Below are 20,700 nucleotides of genomic sequence, written 5' to 3'. Positions count from 1 at the left end.
ACAGAGGGAAATACATAGACAAGGAATCAACCTCACTGTCAAAACAAATATAACGATGAACATGATCAGCTTTTATTGTTTGTTATCAACAATGAGACTATGAAGAGTTAGTTCAATTGTATTACCAGGCTTGTGGTGACCATCTCCTCAAACCACTTGGACTGGGCCCGGTTGTACAGGTCCACATTGTGCATGAGGTCATCACCTGTAGAGAACAGATTCAGAGTGGTCATTCAACACAGTGTATTTGACTAGGAGGTAATACTCAACATTAAGTTGCTGGTATACATGTGCAGTTAAATTGAGGTAGTTAAATATGAAGTACTACGGCCTTGAAGTGTTTACTACATTAAATGTAGGCCCTAAATTAACTTATGCATGAGGAAAAGTGTGCAAAAGGGCACTCAGTAACCATGCCTGTTGCAGTGTGGGACAACAGGCCACAGACAAATTCCTTTGTCCTGTTACTATGGAGAACCAGCCCCAGACATTAAACATGAAATAAAGGGACTTTGGAACAATGGTTTCCGTCAGCCACAATGGTGGTCATGATGATAGATGGAATATGAAAATGTATGTCATTTTTGTTTAGTTATTAAAGGTTAATAGATGACGTTATTACGAAAACAACGTGAAGAGTTTTCCTAGTATATGTTTGATGTTTATACATTGTACGTTGTGTGGAAAATGTCCAAATCAAAAGGACTGTTTTGGTAAAGATGAAATGTTAAGTTAGTTGTCTAAAATTGGATTTGAGAAAAACCTAGACCTTGCTCTTAACTAGGTACGCCCAGAGAATTGCCCTAAAGGCAGTTACGCCCACTTCTGACCCAAGGGTATAAAACCTGTGAGTAAAGAATTTACAGAAGACTACGTGACCCAAGCTGCAGCCAAGGTCTAAAACGTCAACGGACCCAGAACCCAAGCTACGGATGAGTAGCTGTGTCTAAGCGGGTGAATTCAAGCCTTAGCATCCAATCCCAGCGAATCGTGGTATCTAATAGGTTTCATTCCTATGCTGTGAGCTCTGAGCTACAGAGCTGTCTGTCCTCGGAAGACCCCTTCCATAGCAAGGGTGAGGGAACAGACTCCTAAGCCAAAAGGACACTGACATCGTGAGGACGACCAGAAAGGCGCGCCGGAGAAGTGCAGCCTGAACAGTCCACGTGGAGGATCCACAGATAACTTCCCCACGTAACTACATCATTATATTCTGACCCATAAGAGCGGCAGTTTGGGGCAAGAGTTAGAATAGCATAGCTGACAAATTCACCCACATGTATATTTCTCTCGTGTACTTTCTTTTTTCTCTCTCTTTTGAAATCCCCATTGTGGGTAACACGCGCCATAGTGTGTTGGCCCGTTATACTAAGTTCTAATCAATAGCCTATAATGTGTTTTGTCTATGTGTATCTTTCATCATCATTTTAGCTTTGTAGTAAATAAATATTCAACTAAGATTGGTGTGGTACGAACTCATTGGTGAGACCCGGGTCCGTGCAGATTCACGGACTATACGACGTTCAGAACGAGATTTGGGAAATAGAAACTCAATAAAAACTATTTTTCCCATGGTGCCCCAGGTTAATGAGTTAATAATTGCTTGAATCAGTGTCACGTTCTGACCTCTATTTCTGTTGTTTTGTATTTATTTAGTATGGTCAGGGCGTGAGTTGGGTGGGCAGTCTATGTTTGTTTTTCTATGTTTTGGGGCATTTCTATGTTTTCGGCCTAGTATGGTTCTCAATCAGAGGCAGGTGTCATTAGTTGTCTCTGATTGAGAATCATACTTAGGTAGCCTGGGTTTCACTGTGTGTTTGTGGGTGATTGTTCCTGTCACTGTGTTTGGTGTCACAGGATAGGACTGTTTTGCGTTTTCACATTTCTTGTTTTTGTTAGTTTGTTCATGTGTAGCGATTTATTAAAACATGAATAACCACCACGCTGCGCTTTGGTCCGCTTCTCTTCCTCCTACAGACGAACGCCCTTACAGAATCACCCAACCTACCAAGGACCAAGCGGCGTGGTAAACAGAGGCTGCAGCAACAGCAACAGCAGGAGAAGCGACTGGTGCAGCAGGAGCAACAGCAGCAGCAGCAAAGGCAGCAGCAGGAGGAGCAACAGCAGCAGCAGCAGAAGCAGCAGTGGGAGAGGCTGCACTACTTGGAGAGATGGACTTGGGAGGAGATTCTAGACGGGAAAGGACCCTGGGCAGAGCCAGGAGAATATTGCCGCCCCAAGGCCGAGCTGGAGGCAGCAAAAGCAGAGAGGCGGCATTATGAGGAACTAGCACGGCAGAGCGGATGGAAGCCCGAGAGTCACCCCCAAAAATTTCTTGGGGGGGGCACAGGGGGAGTGTGGCAGAGTCAGGAGTCAGACCTGAGCCAACTCTCCCCGTTTATCGTGAGGAGCCAAGGAGGAGCTCAGAACCAGAGCTGGTGTTGGAGGTGAGCGAAGCAGAGACTGTGAAGGAGTTAATGGGGGAATTGGAGGAGAGTGATATGAGGGACTTGCTGGTTTGGTGCATGAGGCACGACATTCGCCCGACGGAGCGTGTCAGGGATTTAATGGCACCGGGGTCAGCTCTCCATACTCATCCTGAGGTGCGTGCGAGGGGTCTGGTGAAGACTGTGCCAGCCTCACGCACCAGGCCTCCTGTGCATCTCCCTAGCCTTGCATGTCCTGTGCCATCTCAGCACTACAGTGCTCCTAGCAGTGCTAACTGTGGCGGGCGTGGTGCTGGTCAGGCACCGTGTTATGCAGTTGTGCGCACGGTGTCCCCAGTACGCGTGCTTAGCCCGGTGCGCTACATCCCAGCTCCCCACATCTGCCGGGCAAGGGTGAGGATCCAGCCAGGGCGGTTGGTGCCAGCCCTGCTCTCAAGATCTCCAGTACGCCTTCACGGTCCGGTCTATCCGTCACCACCTCCACGCACCAGCCCTCCGGTGGCAGCCCCCCGTACCAGGCTGTCTCTCCGGTCCATCCTTACAGGGGCTTCCTCCTCTCCAGCTCTGCCGGAGCCTCCCGCCTGTCCGGCGCCGCTGCCGGAGCCTCCCGCCTGTCCGGCGCCGCTGCCGGAGCCTCCCGCCTGTCCGGCGCCGCTGCCGGAGCCTCCCGCCTGTCCGGCGCCTCTGCCGGAGTCTCCCGCCTGTCCGGCGCCTCTGCCGGAGTCTCCCGCCTGTCCGGCGCCTCTGCCGGAGTCTCCCGCCTGTCCGGCGCCTCTGCCGGAGTCTCCCGCCTGTCCGGCGCCTCTGCCGGAGCCTCCCGCCTGTCCGGCGCCTCTGCCGGAGCCTCCCGCCTGTCCGGCGCCTCTGCCGGAGCCTCCCGCCTGTCCGGCGCCTCTGCCGGAGCCTCCCGCCTTTCCGGCGCCTCTGCCGGAGCCTCCCGCCTGTCCGGCGCCTCTGCCGGAGCCTCCCGCCTGTCCGGCGCCTCTGCCGGAGCCTCCCGCCTGTCCGGCGCCTCTGCCGGAGCCTCCCGCCTGTCCGGCGCCTCTGCCGGAGCCTCCCGCCTGTCCGGCGCCTCTGCCGGAGCCTCCCGCCTGTCCGGCGCCGCTGCCGGAGCCTCCCGCCTGTCCGGCGCCGGAGCCTCCCGCCTGTCCGGCGCCGGAGTCTCCCGCCTGTCCGGCGCCTCTGCCGGAGTCTCCCGCCTGTCCGGCGCCTCTGCCGGAGTCTCCCGCCTGTCCGGCGCCTCTGCCGGAGTCTCCCGCCTGTCCGGCGCCTCTGCCGGAGTCTCCCGCCTGTCCGGCGCCTCTGCCGGAGCCTCCCGCCTGTCCGGCGCCTCTGCCGGAGCCTCCCGCCTGTCCGGCGCCTCTGCCGGAGCCTCCCGCCTGTCCGGCGCCTCTGCCGGAGCTTCCCGTCTGCCCAGCGCCATCGGAGCTTCCCGTCTGCCCAACGCCGCCAGCGCCGCCCGTCTGCCCAGCGCCGCCAGCGCCGCCAACGCCGCCCGTCAGCCAGGGGCCGCCAGTGCCGCCCGTCAGCCAGGGGCCGCCAGTGCCGCCAGTCAGCCAGGGGCCGCCAGTGCCGTCAGTCAGCCAGGGGCCGCCCGAGCAGCTGCCCCTCTGTCCAGAGCAGCTGTCGCCTCTCTGTCCCGAGCAGCTGTCCCTCTGTCCCGAGCAGCTGTCCCTCTGTCCCGAGCAGCTGCCATCGCCCCTCTGTCCCGAGCTGCTATCGCCCCTCTGTCCCGAGCTGCTATCGCCTCTCTGTCCCGAGCTGCTATCGCCCCTCTGTCCCGAGCAGCTGCTTCACCTCTGTCCCGAGCTGCCCCTCTGTCCCGAGCAGCCCCTCTGTCCAGTGGGGTCATTGAGAGGGGTGGTCATGGTGAGTAAGCCAGGGAAGCGGACAATAAGGCGGACTAAGACAATGGTGAAGTGGGGTCCGCGTCCCGCGCCAGAGCCGCCACCGCGGACAGACGCCCACCCAGACCCTCCCCTATAGGTCTAGGTTTTGCGGCCGGAGTCCGCACCTTTGGGGGGGGGTACTGTCACGTTCTGACCTCTATTTCTGTTGTTTTGTATTTATTTAGTATGGTCAGGGCGTGAGTTGGGTGGGCAGTCTATGTTTGTTTTTCTATGTTTTGGGGCATTTCTATGTTTTCGGCCTAGTATGGTTCTCAATCAGAGGCAGGTGTCATTAGTTGTCTCTGATTGAGAATCATACTTAGGTAGCCTGGGTTTCACTGTGTGTTTGTGGGTGATTGTTCCTGTCACTGTGTTTGGTGTCACAGGATAGGACTGTTTTGCGTTTTCACATTTCTTGTTTTTGTTAGTTTGTTCATGTGTAGCGATTTATTAAAACATGAATAACCACCACGCTGCGCTTTGGTCCGCTTCTCTTCCTCCTACAGACGAACGCCCTTACAATCAGTTAATCACGCAATTAGAAACTTTAATCATTCGATGAGCAACAGTCGTCACATTAACTAATGCAATGTCATGACAAAAGGGTGTAAGAAACAACCTAAAACAAAACTACAGAGGAAGTTATTTTACAATCCAGCCTCTCCAATAATAGCACATCTAAATCAATATGGTAATGAGGCCAGGGTTTTTAATAACATTTGCCCCTGTAAAAAGGGAAAGACACAAGGCAGACGTCATCTAAAGCGTGCCTAACGGGATCTATTGATTAGAGCTGTGAATTGAGACTAAGGGATCTGAGTGGGAGAGAGAATGAACAAGATGACGACTTTTACTGATTTATTTTTTCATGCTGGCTTTTTCCTCTAAAGTGTGTGCATAGATATGTATGGAAAAAGCAATTACAATCTTGGCACCAGAGCTATTTGTACCATCATACTACCTGGAATACAGAGAAATGGGAGCCCCAGGCATTGTACTGCATGGCTGATCATAGCCTCATGTTATCTGAATTAAGCATATTCACTATGATTCCACATTCAAATATAAATGCAAAGCAAGACGTGTTTGTCTCCTAAGCACATGATAATGCAATGTTTTTGAGATCCACAGTACAACACAACACACTGGAAAATATACTTGCAGTATAACAGATGGTTTTAAGTATAAATTAAGAGACATTGCTCAATATTTTGACTATGCTAATTGCTTAGTATCATTACATTACTATTGGCTGCTGTTGGCAGTGAGCTTTAGTGTTGTCGGCCTCCTGTCTGAGCTCTCAAACCCCATCCATGTCTGACTGAACCCTCCCACAATCCCTATCTGACTGCAGCACAGCCCCACCTCACCCCCTCTGCCTCCTGCTGGGGAAAACATAGTCTTCTTAGGCAACACAGTCTGGGAATCCACCCCAAGTCTGAACCCTGAGCGTGTGAAACATATCTGCACTGTCCGCAACCCTGTCTCTGCTCCATTTACACAACAGACCCGGCCATGTGATCCATGTTGCCAGATCTGACTGTTTGGGATGCCTGGCTGGTCCGGATGGGACAAGTCCTCCATTGATACCCTTGTTCACTGCGACCAAAAGATTAGCCCTGGGGATTGTGGGTAATGGTCCTCTCCTAGCCGACTTATTATCCCACCACAAAAATAGATCATATTCCATGTTGAAATACTACTGGCTCTCTTTTGCAATGTTTTCTGGTGTTGTGCCAGGGGGTGCTTCCCTCAGAGTTCTCACTCTGTCGGCTATGCCTTTTGCTGCTTATGAAAACACTACCACAACTTTACACAATGGCAGCACAACATCACAAGGTTAGGCAATTTGCGTGCAATGCAAGAGTGGCCTCAAAAGGGGCTTACGCAACATAAAAGCCGCTGCTCAGCGATACAGGGCTGATTTATCAAGAAACACAGCTGTGGGTGAATTGAACGGCTCAGATTTGAAAGGAGAGAGGCAATTTGTCGCCTTTAGAAGTACACTGTGGTAAGTTAATAAAAAGCACACCTGAGAATGCAGCATGCTTTGGGTGCATGTTCTCTCCTCTCTGGGGGTAGAATCGGCACCGCTATGCTGGCGTTTCATGGAACTGTGACATGCGGCTGCTCTACATATGATGCAATGTGTGTTTAACCCCTGACCTGCTTGTGTGGATTTCCGCCGGGCCTTCTTGATGTCCTCCTCGTGTTTGTTCATGTGCTTGATGTCCAGCTGCTGGGTCTTCACTTCCAGATCTTTCTGCCGGTCTGCCAGGGCTTTACGGGCCTACAGCAACCCAAGCAGCAGTGTGAATACAGAAACAATATGAGTCATTTCATGCTAATCCTCAGATCTACTGAACCTACAACTATTACCACAGTCATGGCAGCCCTTTCATCTCGGCTACCTATTTCCCCACTCAAATCCCGGCCTCATCCCTTAATCTATTCTTATTTCACATCACAGGATCTTCCTTCATTTCGTCTGTTGATTGCAATTCTCCAATGTCATGATGTAACACTGTTGGAAATGTAAACACAGCACTTGGCAGGCACGAACCGTAAACCCACAAAATCTCCTGTGTCTAATGGATGCCAACTAAAATAAAACGAACAGGACGTTATGATCGATTGATTAATCTAGTCTATATGATTACCATGGGGAGAAAGATAGGCAACAAAAAGCAACAGGTTTTTCCTGAGCAGAAAAACGGTTAATCTTATAAGACGGTGAATGGTTTCAATAGTCCAACAGAATAATGCTGTGGTGTAGTCAGATCAACCCTAAACCACTTTTTATGACATTCATTTTGGATAATTTAAAGCTTCTCTAGGAAAACCTGAATTGTAGGACAAGGATTATAGGATGCTTTGGTATAGAATGGTCCATACCTTCTCCACGCCTGCATAGCGGCTGGCCAGCTGCTTCCTGAGGTCTATGATGTGGTGATCGTACTTCTTCAACTCCTTCTTGACGTTGTCTCTGAACGTCAGCAGGGGCTTCTCCACCTCACACTGGAGCTGAAGAGGTACAGTTATTACAGTTGTAATTGATATGTACTTATATGTAACTACACTGTAACTACATTGTATCTGCCTATCTAACTACTATATAAATACACCGATTTTGTCATGTATTGTCATATTATGTCTTGTTCCTGTTCTTTCTCTTCACTTCGTCTCCCTCTGCTGGTCGTATTCTCCCAGCTGTTCCTCATCTTCTCTAAACTACCTCGTTCACCCTTTTCCCACCTGTTCCTTTTTTCCCTCTGATTAGGTCTCTATTTCTCTCTCTGTTCCTGCTGCTGTCTTTGTCAGATTCTCGTTTGAGTTTCTCATGCCAGAACCAAACTATCGTCTCGTTTGCTTCACCCTTGTCCCGTCCTGTCGGAATCTGCCTGTTCATCTGATGCTACGTGTGATCAGGTACCTCTGTCCTCTACGACCCGCGCCTACCCAGAGAGACCAGCAGTCTGTCGCCGCTAACCCAGCTATTCTCCTCTGCTGCTAAGAAGGGGACTCTAACCCAGCTATTCTCCTCTGCTGCTAGAAGGGGGACTCTTCTGTAAATATCAGAAGGACTTTATGATTCATTTATCTCCCTCTCTGCGGGTTGTCTATTTTGCCATTATATACATTTCTGAAGAGGATCTATGTCTTCCCTGTGTTTTGACATTAAAGGACTCTGTTTTTGTTAAACCGCTTTTGGGTCCTCACTCACGTGCATAACAGAAGAATCTGACCAAGAATGGACCCAGCGACTTCGGATCCTCTCCACTCAGCCGTCGAGATCCAGGGAGCGATGCTAGGCAGACACGAGCAGGAATTGTCTGCTGCTCGACATGCCGTTGAGACCCTGGCCGCCCAAGTCTCTGACCTCACAGAACAGATTCACCATCTCCGCCTCGATCCACAGGCCACTTCCAGGGCTTTCGAATCTCCGGAGCCCAGAATCAATAACCCGCCGTGTTACTCTGGGGAGCCCACTGAATGCCGCTCGTTCCTCACCCAGTGTGATATTGTGTTTTCTCTCCAGCCCAACACTTACTCCAGGAGCACAGCTCGTATCGCCTACGTCATATCTCTCCTTACTGGACGGGCTCGTGAGTGGGGCACGGCAATCTGGGAGGCGAGGGCTGAGTGTACTAACCAGTATCAGGACTTTAAGGAGGAGATGATACGGGTTTTTGATCGTTCTGTTTTTGGGGAGGAAGCTTCCAGGGTCCTGTCTTCCCTATGTCAAGGTAATCGATCCATAACAGATTACTCTATTGAGTTTCGCACTCTTGCTGCCTCCAGTGACTGGAACGAGCCGGCTTTGCTCGCTCGTTTTCTGGAGGGTCTCCGCGCGGAGGTAAAGGATGAGATTCTCTCCCGGGAGGTTCCTTCCAGCGTGGATTCCTTGATTGAACTCGCTATTCGCATAGAGCGACGGGTTGATCTTCGTCACCGAGCTCGTGGAAAGGAGCTTGCGTTCTCCGTTTGCCCCCTCTCCGCATCACTACCATCTTCCTCCGCCGGCTCGGGTGCTGAGCCTATGCAGCTGGGGGGTATCCGCATCTCGACTAAGGAGAGGGAACGGAGAATCACCAACCGCCTCTGTCTCTATTGCGGTTCCGCTGGTCATTTTGTCACTTCATGTCCAGTAAAAGCCAGAGCTCATCAGTAAGCAGAGGGCTACTGGTGAGCGCTACTACTCTGGTCTCTCCTTCAAGATCCTGCACTACCTTGTCGGTCCATCTACGCTGGACCGGTTCGTCAGCTTCCTGCAGTGCCTTGATAGACTCTGGGGCGGAGGGCTGTTTTATGGACGAGACCTGGGCTCGGGAACATGACATTCCTCTCAGACAGTTAAGGGAGCCCACGGCCTTGTTCGCTTTGGATGGTAGTTCTCTCCCCAGGATTCAGCGTGAGACGCTACCTTTAACCCTCACTGTCTCTGGTAATCATAGCGAAACCCTTTCTTTTTTAATTTTTCGTTCACCTTTTACACTCTGTCGGCTCCCGAACGTAAGGCTCTCGAAGATTATTTGTCTGTAGCTCTTGACGCCGGTACCATAGTCCCCTCCTCCTCTCCCGCCGGAGCGGGGTTTTTTTTTGTTAAGAAGAAGGACGGGTCCCTGCGCCCCTGCATAGATTATCGAGGGCTGAATGACATAACAGTGAAGAATCGTTATCCGCTCCCTCTTATGTCTTCAGCCTTCGAGATCCTGCAGGGAGCCAGGTTTTTCACTAAGTTGGACCTTCGTAACGCTTACCATCTCGTGCGCATCAGGGAGGGGGACAAGTGGAAAACGGCGTTTAACACTCCGTTAGGGCACTTTGAATACCGGGTTCTTCCTTTCGGCCTCGCTAACGCTTCAGCTGTCTTTCAGGCATTAGTCAATGACGTCCTGAGAGACATGCTGAACATCTTTGTTTTCGTTTACCTTGACGATATCCTGATTTTTTCACCGTCACTCCAGATTCATGTTCAGCACGTTCGACGTGTCCTCCAGCGCCTTTTAGAGAATTGTCTTTTTGTGAAGGCTGAGAAGTGCACTTTTCATGCCTCCTCCGTCACATTTCTCGGTTCTGTTATTTCCGCTGAAGGCATTAAGATGGATCCCGCTAAGGTCCAAGCTGTCATTGATTGGCCCGTTCCTAAGTCACGCGTCGAGCTGCAGCGCTTTCTCGGCTTCGCGAATTTCTATCGTCGTTTCATCCGTAATTTCGGTCAGGTGGCAGCTCCTCTCACAGCCCTTACTTCTGTCAAGACGTGCTTTAAGTGGTCCGTTTCCGCCCAGGGAGCTTTTGATCTCCTCAAGAATCGTTTTACATCCGCTCCTATCCTTGTTACACCTGACGTCTCTAGACAGTTCGTTGTCGAGGTTGACGCGTCAGAGGTGGGCGTGGGAGCCATTCTTTCTCAGCGCTCCCTCTCTGACGACAAGGTCCACCCTTGCGCGTATTTTTCTCATCGCCTGTCGCCGTCGGAACGTAACTATGATGTGGGAAACCGCGAACTGCTCGCCATCCGCTTAGCCCTAGGCGAATGGCGACAGTGGTTGGAGGGGGCGACCGTTCCTTTTGTCGTTTGGACTGACCATAGGAACCTTGAGTACATCCGTTCTGCCAAACGACTTAATGCGCGTCAGGCTCGTTGGGCGCTGTTTTTCGCTCGTTTCGAGTTCGTAATTTCTTATCGTCCGGGCTCTAAGAACACCAAGCCTGATGCTTTATCTCGTCTCTTCAGTTCTTCAGTAGCCTCCACTGACCCCGAGGGGATTCTCCCTGAGGGGCGTGTTGTCGGGTTGACTGTCTGGGGAATTGAGAGGCAGGTAAAGCAAGCACTCACTCACACTCCGTCGCCGCGCGCTTGTCCTAGGAACCTTCTTTTCGTTCCCGTTCCTACTCGTCTGGCCGTTCTTCAGTGGGCTCACTCTGCCAAGTTAGCCGGCCACCCCGGCGTTCGAGGTACGCTTGCTTCCATTCGCCAGCGTTTTTGGTTGCCCACTCGGGAGCATGACACGTGTCGTTTTGTGGCTGCTTGTTCGGTCTGCGCGCAGACTAAGTCCGGTAACTCCCCTCCTGCCGGCCGTCTCAGACCGCTTCCCATTCCCTCTCGACCGTGGTCTCACATCGCCTTAGATTTTATCACCGGACTGCCTTCGTCAGCGGGGAAGACTGTTATTCTTACGGTTGTCGATAGGTTCTCTAAGGCGGCTCATTTTATTCCCCTCGCTAAGCTCCCTTCTGCTAAAGAGACGGCACAAATCATCATCGAGAATGTTTTCAGAATTCATGGCCTTCCGTCAGACGTCGTTTCGGACAGGGGTCCGCAATTCACGTCTCAAATTTGGAGGGAGTTTTGCCGTTTGATTGGGGCTTCCGTCAGTCTCTCTTCCGGCTTTCACCCCCAGTCTAACGGTCAAGCAGAACGGGCCAATCAGACTATTGGTCGCATCTTACGCAGTCTTTCTTTTCGTAACCCTGCGTCTTGGTCAGAACAGCTCCCCTCTGCAGAATACGCCCACAACTCGCTTCCTTCGTCTGCGACCGGGCTATCTCCTTTTCAGAGTAGCCTCGGGTACCAGCCTCCGCTGTTCTCGTCTCAGTTCGCCGAGTCCAGCGTCCCCTCCGCTCAGGCTTTTGTCCAACGTTGCGAGCGCACCTGGAAGAGGGTCAGGTCTGCACTTTGCCGTTATAGGGCGCAGACTGTGAGAGCCGCTAATAAGCGTAGAACTAAGAGTCCTAGATATTGTCGCGGTCAGAGAGTTTGGCTCTCCACTCAGAACCTTCCCCTTAAGACAGCTTCTCGCAAGTTGACCCCGCGGTTCATTGGTCCATTCCGTATTTCTCAGATCATTAATCCTGTCGCAGTGCGACTTCTTCTTCCGCGATATCTTCGTCGCGTCCACCCGGTCTTCCATGTCTCCTGTGTTAAGCCCGTTCGTCGCGCCCCCGCTCGTCTCCCCCCCCCCCCCCATCCTTGTCGAGGGCGCACCTATCTACAGGGTCCGTAAGATTTTGGACATGCGTCCTCGGGGCCGTGGTCATCAGTACCTAGTGGATTGGGAGGGGTACGGTCCTGAGGAAAGGAGTTGGGTTCCCTCTCGGGACGTGCTGGACCGTTCGCTGATCGATGATTTCCTCCGTTGCCGCCAGGTTTCCTCCTCGAGTGCGCCAGGAGGCGCTCGGTGAGTGGGGGGGTACTGTCATGTATTGTCATATTATGTCTTGTTCCTGTTCTTTCTCTTCACTTCGTCTCCCTCTGCTGGTCGTATTAGGTTACCTTCTCTTCCTCTCCTTCTCCCAGCTGTTCCTCATCTTCTCTAAACTACCTCGTTCACCCTTTTCCCACCTGTTCCTTTTTTCCCTCTGATTAGGTCTCTATTTCTCTCTCTGTTCCTGCTGCTGTCTTTGTCAGATTCTCGTTTGAGTTTCTCATGCCAGAACCAAACTATCGTCTCGTTTGCTTCACCCTTGTCCCGTCCTGTCGGAATCTGCCTGTTCATCTGATGCTACGTGTGATCAGGTACCTCTGTCCTCTACGACCCGCGCCTACCCAGAGAGACCAGCAGTCTGTCGCCGCTAACCCAGCTATTCTCCTCTGCTGCTAAGAAGGGGACTCTAACCCAGCTATTCTCCTCTGCTGCTAGAAGGGGGACTCTTCTGTAAATATCAGAAGGACTTTATGATTCATTTATCTCCCTCTCTGCGGGTTGTCTATTTTGCCATTATATACATTTCTGAAGAGGATCTATGTCTTCCCTGTGTTTTGACATTAAAGGACTCTGTTTTTGTTAAACCGCTTTTGGGTCCTCACTCACGTGCATAACAGATTTAGAGTCCTGGTAGTCCTATACAGGATATATGTGACCTAGCTGCATAAAGCATGGATATAAATAGTCATGAAAAGTGCACTTAGGCCACTATACTTTCAAGAGGATTTCTCACTCTTCCACACGTTACCTAACCCCATCCCATCAGCCGTGGTGTCTCCGAGCTCAGAGGAGAAGGGATCATGGCGGGCTGCATGTCCGCAGCCTGGGGCTCATCAGAAGACACCACTAATTAGTCAGACAATGGAGGCTATGTAAAGCTTCAAGGCTACCTCTGCTTTATATTAAGCATTCTTAAGACCCAGTAGAGTTTTTTCTTCACTGGTAAATGCTGCTGTAAGCCCCCCCCCCCCCCCTCTTTTTCTTTGCCCATGTCAGACCAGAGTGAGGTAAACAAACACCCCAGTACGTGGTCCTAGAGGCCTTGGATTGACCAAAGGAACACATAAATAAACTGACTGCCAACTAAGCCTTCTCTGAGGGCTCCATAGCCCATAGAAAATACATCTTATAATGTTATTGAAGGTATGAGTGAAGCATGGATGTTGTCCACTTCCATCAGTTCACATGGAAATTTTAGAATGTTCTTAAAAATCTATAACATCCACAGTATCTTCTAGCAAGACAGCAACCTTGTTGGAGAACTTGAGGTGGACTTCAGCCTCGTCATGACAACTCCTCTTCAGCTGGGCCCAAGCTTCCCCAAGGGTTCTGGAATGGGATCAAACAAGAGACATCAAACAAAACTGGATAGAATGGATGGGAAAACACCCAAGTAGCAAACAGGTATATGGTGAAGAATATAGAACGAATAGACATCTATTCTGTTAACTCACTCACCCTTCCTCCTGAGCAGCCAAGGGGCTCTGGGAGAGCTTGGAGAGGTTCTTAGAGTATTCATCTTCAATCTTTATCCTGCAACAGACAACGACAGCCATGGGGCTCTAAAGTATGGGACTCCAAGGAAGACCAATAGAGGAGATTTTTTTTTAAAGCTGACAGAGTTTCAGAGGAGCATTGGTGCATGGAGACACTGTCCTCCAGCATATCGCCGACACCCAAAGACATACAGCACTGTGGCCACTATGATGCTCAAAGCCTATTATTCTGTGCTGAGAAGATATCAAACAATATCCTGTAACAACAGCCTGGATATGAGTTAATGCACTTTCCTGTGGAAAGGCCAGAGATGGGAATGATGTGAGGCTATTTACTCATGGCCACCATGAGGGCGACTCAGAAAGACCAGCCATATTTCTGTGACATTCAATTATCCCACAAATACCCATTAACCATACACATCTGAGTAGACCTGTCCTCTACGGGAGGTCACGAAGGCCATTCCAAAGAAATGGATATGGCCAGAATCTGACATCAGGTCAGCTGTCTCACTGAACCAATGAAGAAAGGTCAGCCCTGAATTAGAATGTTGGGGAATGGGGCCTTTAAATGAATTGTGTGAATACAGTCAGGGGAAAAAGTGAAAGTCCACCTAATTCTCAAGTCTATTGAGTCAATGGGAACTTTTGTTGTGGGCGCAAAATGGGGCCTCTTGCTATGCTGAAGCCTATGAAAGCATATGTTTAGGATGTCCACTTTATGAACGTCTACAACTTAACGTTATAAACCTAGTACGGTACAACACATGTATCTGAATTCAAATGTGCATGGGGATGATACACCTGGGGCGGCAGCTAGCCTGGCGGTCAAGAGTGTCGGGCCAGTCCCCAAGTCGACTAGGTGAAAAATCTGTCCATGTGCCCTTGAGCAAGGCACTTAACCCTAATTGCTCCTGCAAGTCGCTCTGGAGAAGAGCGTCTGCTAAATAAATACATTGTAAATATATGAATAGATACTATAGAGTGGAGCCAGGTTGTCAAGGACAAAATAACCCATGCTCTACAATAACATAATGATAATGACAAGAGAACCCTGTTTCACCCTGATAAGACACGACAAACAGTCCAAATATGATTACGATCAAAAAAGATACGATAAAGTTAATCAATAACATTTCCCAACACACAAAATACACAGTACCACTGACCCCTTCCAAGCTGACTATGTTGTGTTACCTCTCCCGGACGAACTCAGCCATCTCTTTCTGCATCTGTTTGCCCTTGAGCTGTTTCTGCAGCAGCACTTCAAAGCCGCCCACAGAGGGGGTCCCTTGGGGGTCCTTCTTGTCAGTCTGAGGGAGAGGATGGAGCATCAATCACACACGCAGACTTCATTTCATGGAGAAAATGCCATTTTTACATTGAGTGTGTGTGAGTGGTGATGGGTGTTGGGGAGTGTGTGTGTGTGGATGAGTGTATGAGTCAGAGAACTACAAATGTATGTGTCAAGGAGTGCATGCGCACGTGGGTGTGTTCGTCATTTGCGTGTGAGTTATGAGTGTGTGTGTGTCTAAGGGTTGAACAAGGAGCAGCACATCCCACTATGTGTAACAGGATGCGGATACGACAGGGAGTGATGTGGTAGCCCCACGTGAACCAGAGGTGACAGATTCAATTCACACAATGGGCTTGAGCTTTGGCTGAGTGGAGCACATTATGCCACAGAAATACAGACAGCCACTTAGAACATGACTCAGTGGAACAAGAACAACCATCCAAATCACAGTTCAGTGAAAAGAGGCTTCTGTTACAATCATGTTTGCAGACACATGAGTTGGCGTTAATATGACAGACAAAATCTACCCTATTGGATTCAAAGTCATATGTAACAGGGATGAGATTCCTATAAATATAGGAAGTAGGGATCTTATTCTATGAGCTGGAGAGTGGTTTAGAGATGTCAGGCGCTATCTTACCCAGAAGTAGTCACAGTAGCTCCACTCATTGGGCTTCAGTAGCTGCTGCTCTGGTTGAGCTGGCATCACACTGGGCAGCGGGAAGGTGACGCAGTTGATCTGAATGCAAAAAAATAGAGATACGAATTCAAGAGAGTGAGAGACAAGTGAGAGAGGTTTCTGTGAGACATCAGAGGGAGAGGAAGAAGGAAAGGAGGAGGAGGAGGATAATAGACTAATTGCATTCAACTCTCAGGAATGAATGTGGGAGAAACTCTATGGTTAGAGCAGACATCAAATGTGTAATTTGTGGGAGATGTGCATAGAAGCTTCTCATTTGGAGACGGGACATGGAGGCTCAGTTTTTGTCTGTCATGAGGATGGGAGTAAAGGTCAGGAATGAGTAAATACTCTCAGGGGGTGTTGGTCATCAAGATGGTGATCCAGAGAATCCTCAGAGGTGGAAAGGGGGGGGGGGGTGACATGGAAGGGGACAGATGGAGGGGAGAGGGACAGAGAAAGAGGGAGAGAAAAGAGAGGGGGAGAAAGAGAGAGCACAAACCGTCCAGTCCTGGCCTTACGATCCTTACACTTATTTGTGATAAACTAAAACAACATCATAATGAAGAGAAAGACCTACAATCAGTGATACAGAGGAAACAACCAACAACAACCCAAACCACTGTAGAGCGGAGTCACAGCTAAACACACCCAGCACTCAGACTGAATACACACTCTGGTCCACAGCGTCTTCAATTACCCTTAGAGGACTGCAATTATGTAATGTTCACCATCTGTAACCTCTCCCTGCTGGCACAACAACATGTCCTCTATCTATGCCATACTGCCAATGACATCCCAGCAGACTACATGGACATCCAGACACGCTGAATCTCAGATGCACAAATATGTATTATGTGTTCACTGCTTGGCTAAAGCACACGACAAGGACAAAACCCACTGTGCACATTTCTACTAGCTTGCTTATGTAACTATGACATTGTTTGAAGCTTTGTGTTGCAAATCATTGAGCCTATTGGGAGTTGAAACTATTTAGAATTAGGGAGAGATTTAGAGAAGTTCCTGAGAAAAAACAGTCAAACAATGGAAGCAAGCCCGAAAAGCTATTCTGTAATAAATGCTAACATGAGCCCCGTTCTTTCCTGAAGGCAACCAGCCGTCTGCAGAGATCTCCAACTCCTGCTTGAAAGCAGTTCTATCAATGGCCCCTGGACATCTAATATGTACACACTAACACCCACATACGGACAGGCAAGAGAAAGGAGGTGCATCAATCAGACACACACACACATGCACGTACGCACGCAGGTGTGCACGCACACACACACACACACACACACACACACACACACACACACACACACACACACACACACACACACACACACACACACACACACACACACACACACACACACACACACACACACACACACACACACACACCTAAGTCTGCATAATATGCATGCTTCCACACACCACATGAGATACAGTAGTAGGAACACACATAGAAGTGTAGTAGACTCTTTCTAACGCTAACGCTAACGACTGATTGTCACGGACACCAGATTTTCCATCACACTGACTCGCCATCTATCACTGCTGTTGTTTATCTCCTGCTCACATCCTCCAGAAAATGAGACCATTTATCTGCAGCATGGCTGTCTCTATAGCTCACTACTCTTTTATGGGCTCTTAGTGGGGTGCTACACTGTTAGGACTCAGAGATTCATATTCATTACCTCTGTGAAAACCAGGGAGAATTGTATGGCACTGTTGGCACTCTGTGTGGTTTATAGTAGTTGATGTTTTTGGACAGTCAGCAAATCGAGGGTGTTATGGTTCAGCCTGACAGTGTTATGGAGATTCTGAGAGGCAGGCAGGGTCATAGCTTATAAATGATTCACATGATGATGGTCATTCCTGTAGTTTAGAACAGACTAATTACACTTACCCTCAACAGCAGACAGTGTTGACAAGTGCCAGTTTGCCTAATCAACCAGAGGGACAGTCTGTCCTCTACCTGCATTCATTATACAGTCATTTCCACCCTAAATGCTTAGGCAAATGTAGAAAGGTTAATTTATTGCCTGGACGTTTAAAAATTGTGAGCCGGGCCTCACACATTGGAATGGTTTGAATAGACATAAATATCACTAACAGCATGGAAAATAACCCATGCTTAAAGACATAAAACACAGAAAATAGCCCATGCTTAAAGACATAAAACACAGAAAATAACCCATGCTTAAAGACATAAAACACAGAAAATAGCCCATGCTTAAAGACATAAAACACAGAAAATAGCCCATGCTTAAAGACATAAAACACAGAAAATAGCCCATGCTTAAAGACATAAAACACAGAAAATAGCCCATGCTTAAAGACATAAAACACAGAAAATAACCCATGCTTAAAGACATAAAACACAGAAAATAACCCATGCTTAAAGACATAAAACACAGAAAATAACCCATGCTTAAAGACATAAAACACAGAAAATAACCCATGCTTAAAGACATAAAACACAGAAAATAACCCATGCTTAAAGACATAAAACACAGAAAATAACCCATGCTTAAAGACATAAAACACAGAAAATAACCCATGCTTAAAGACATAAAACACAGAAAATAACCCATGCTTAAAGACATAAAACACAGAAAATAACCCATGCTTAAAGACATAACACACAGAAAATAACCCATGCTTAAAGACATAAAACACAGAAAATAACCCATGCTTAAAGACATAAAACACAGAAAATAACCCATGCTTAAAGACATAAAACACAGAAAATAGCCCATGCTTAAAGACATAAAACACAGAAAATAACCCATGCTTAAAGACATAAAACACAGAAAATAACCCATGCTTAAAGACATAAAACACAGAAAATAACCCATGCTTAAAGACATAAAACACAGAAAATAGCCCATGCTTAAAGACATAAAACACAGAAAATAACCCATGCTTAAAGACATAAAACACAGAAAATAACCCATGCTTAAAGACATAAAACACAGAAAATAACCCATGCTTAAAGACATAAAACACAGAAAATAGCCCATGCTTAAAGACATAAAACACAGAAAATAGCCCATGCTTAAAGACATAAAACACAGAAAATAGCCCATGCTTAAAGACATAAAACACAGAAAATAACCCATGCTTAAAGACATAAAACACAGAAAATAGCCCATGCTTAAAGACATAAAACACAGAAAATAACCCATGCTTAAAGACATAAAACACAGAAAATAACCCATGCTTAAAGACATACAACACAGAAAATAACCCATGCTTAAAGACATAAAACACAGAAAATAACCCATGCTTAAAGACATAAAACACAGAAAATAACCCATGCTTAAAGACATAAAACACAGAAAATAACCCATGCTTAAAGACATAAAACACAGAAAATAACCCATGCTTAAAGACATAAAACACAGAAAATAACCCATGCTTAAAGACATAAAACACAGAAAATAACCCATGCTTAAAGACATAAAACACAGAAAATAACCCATGCTTAAAGACATAAAACACAGAAAATAGCCCATGCTTAAAGACATAAAACACAGAAAATAACCCATGCTAAAAGACATAAAACACAGAAAATAACCCATGCTTAAAGACATAAAACACAGAAAATAACCCATGCTTAAAGACATAAAACACAGAAAATAGCCCATGCTTAAAGACATAAAACACAGAAAATAACCCATGCTTAAAGACATAAAACACAGAAAATAACCCATGCTTAAAGACATAAAACACAGAAAATAACCCATGCTTAAAGACATAAAACACAGAAAATAGCCCATGCTTAAAGACATAAAACACAGAAAATAGCCCATGCTTAAAGACATAAAACACAGAAAATAGCCCATGCTTAAAGACATAAAACACAGAAAATAACCCATGCTTAAAGACATAAAACACAGAAAATAGCCCATGCTTAAAGACATAAAACACAGAAAATAACCCATGCTTAAAGACATAAAACACAGAAAATAACCCATGCTTAAAGACATAAAACACAGAAAATAACCCATGCTTAAAGACATAAAACACAGAAAATAGCCCATGCTTAAAGACATAAAACACAGAAAATAGCCCATGCTTAAAGACATAAAACACAGAAAATAACCCATGCTTAAAGACATAAAACACAGAAAATAGCCCATGCTTAAAGACATAAAACACAGAAAATAACCCATGCTTAAAGACATAAAACACAGAAAATAACCCATGCTTAAAGACATAAAACACAGAAAATAACCCATGCTTAAAGACATAAAACACAGAAAATAACCCATGCTTAAAGACATAAAACACAGAAAATAACCCATGCTTAAAGACATAAAACACAGAAAATAACCCATGCTTAAAGACATAGACAGGGTATCAACACATAAATCTCTTGCCACCTTAGCTAACACTATCAGAAAATAACTCTTCCCCCGGCACACACACACACGCACACTCACACACACACACACACACACACACACACACACACACACACACACACACACACACACACACACACACACACACACACACACACACACACACACACACACACACTGTAGGGTACTCAGCCACTGTTGCTATGCGACAAATTACTTTTGCTGTGAAGGCACAATCCCCCATAATAACAAAAGATTCCAAGACGTCCTCCACTATTCTCAGAATGCTGTGGCGTCCTCCAACTCTGTGTTCACTCATTCATTTAATTAGTGATTATTGTGTGACTGCTTTGGTAAAACATTTTCCATTAATAATAATCAAAAATAACCCATCTGAGTCTTCCAAACGACCTAAGATGACACCCAAACAAGCTGTTACGCTTTCTTCTTAACAACAAGTCAAACAGCACTTGAGTATGTTTAATGAGGTGGAAAACATGGCTGGCTATTCAGATGATTCAGCCCTGTGCATCTTCCTTCCATCACACTCAGGACCAGCCTTATAATACGGAGGAGACAAGGTAACAACAAGGTTACGGGTCTATTGGTCTCAAATCAGCGGAGGCTGGTGTCACTTTAAATGGGAGGATAGGCTCATTAAAATTGATTAAAACACATTAAACACACCGTCCCATTCACTAAATTCCAGCCATTAGTATGAGCCATCCTCCCTTCACCAGCCTCCACTGTCTCTAATGGAGGGGCCATGATCCATCTATATGGGATCTGATTCTGTCCATGACA

At 47.5% G+C, this 20,700-nt stretch overlaps 1 protein-coding gene across 2 annotated transcripts in view; it reads right to left on the bottom strand.

Annotated features, from left to right (window-relative positions):
* Positions 1–20,700, bottom strand: part of LOC139365036 (growth arrest-specific protein 7-like) — a 45,185-nt gene that overhangs the window by 5,275 nt on the left and 19,210 nt on the right. For both annotated transcript variants that reach the window (XM_071102359.1, XM_071102358.1), the window contains 7 exons: positions 15,479–15,577; positions 14,739–14,854; positions 13,504–13,578; positions 13,296–13,374; positions 7,232–7,360; positions 6,503–6,626; positions 126–205 (listed from right to left, as the gene is read on the bottom strand). In XM_071102359.1, the coding sequence (XP_070958460.1) occupies positions 126–205; positions 6,503–6,626; positions 7,232–7,360; positions 13,296–13,374; positions 13,504–13,578; positions 14,739–14,854; positions 15,479–15,577 (702 nt within the window). The remainder of the gene's footprint in view (positions 1–125; positions 206–6,502; positions 6,627–7,231; positions 7,361–13,295; positions 13,375–13,503; positions 13,579–14,738; positions 14,855–15,478; positions 15,578–20,700) is intronic.

This window comes from Oncorhynchus clarkii, chromosome 13, assembly GCF_045791955.1.
Source record: "Oncorhynchus clarkii lewisi isolate Uvic-CL-2024 chromosome 13, UVic_Ocla_1.0, whole genome shotgun sequence".
Classification (NCBI taxonomy): domain Eukaryota; kingdom Metazoa; phylum Chordata; class Actinopteri; order Salmoniformes; family Salmonidae; genus Oncorhynchus; species Oncorhynchus clarkii.
This window is presented reverse-complemented; position numbering and strand designations above follow the sequence as displayed.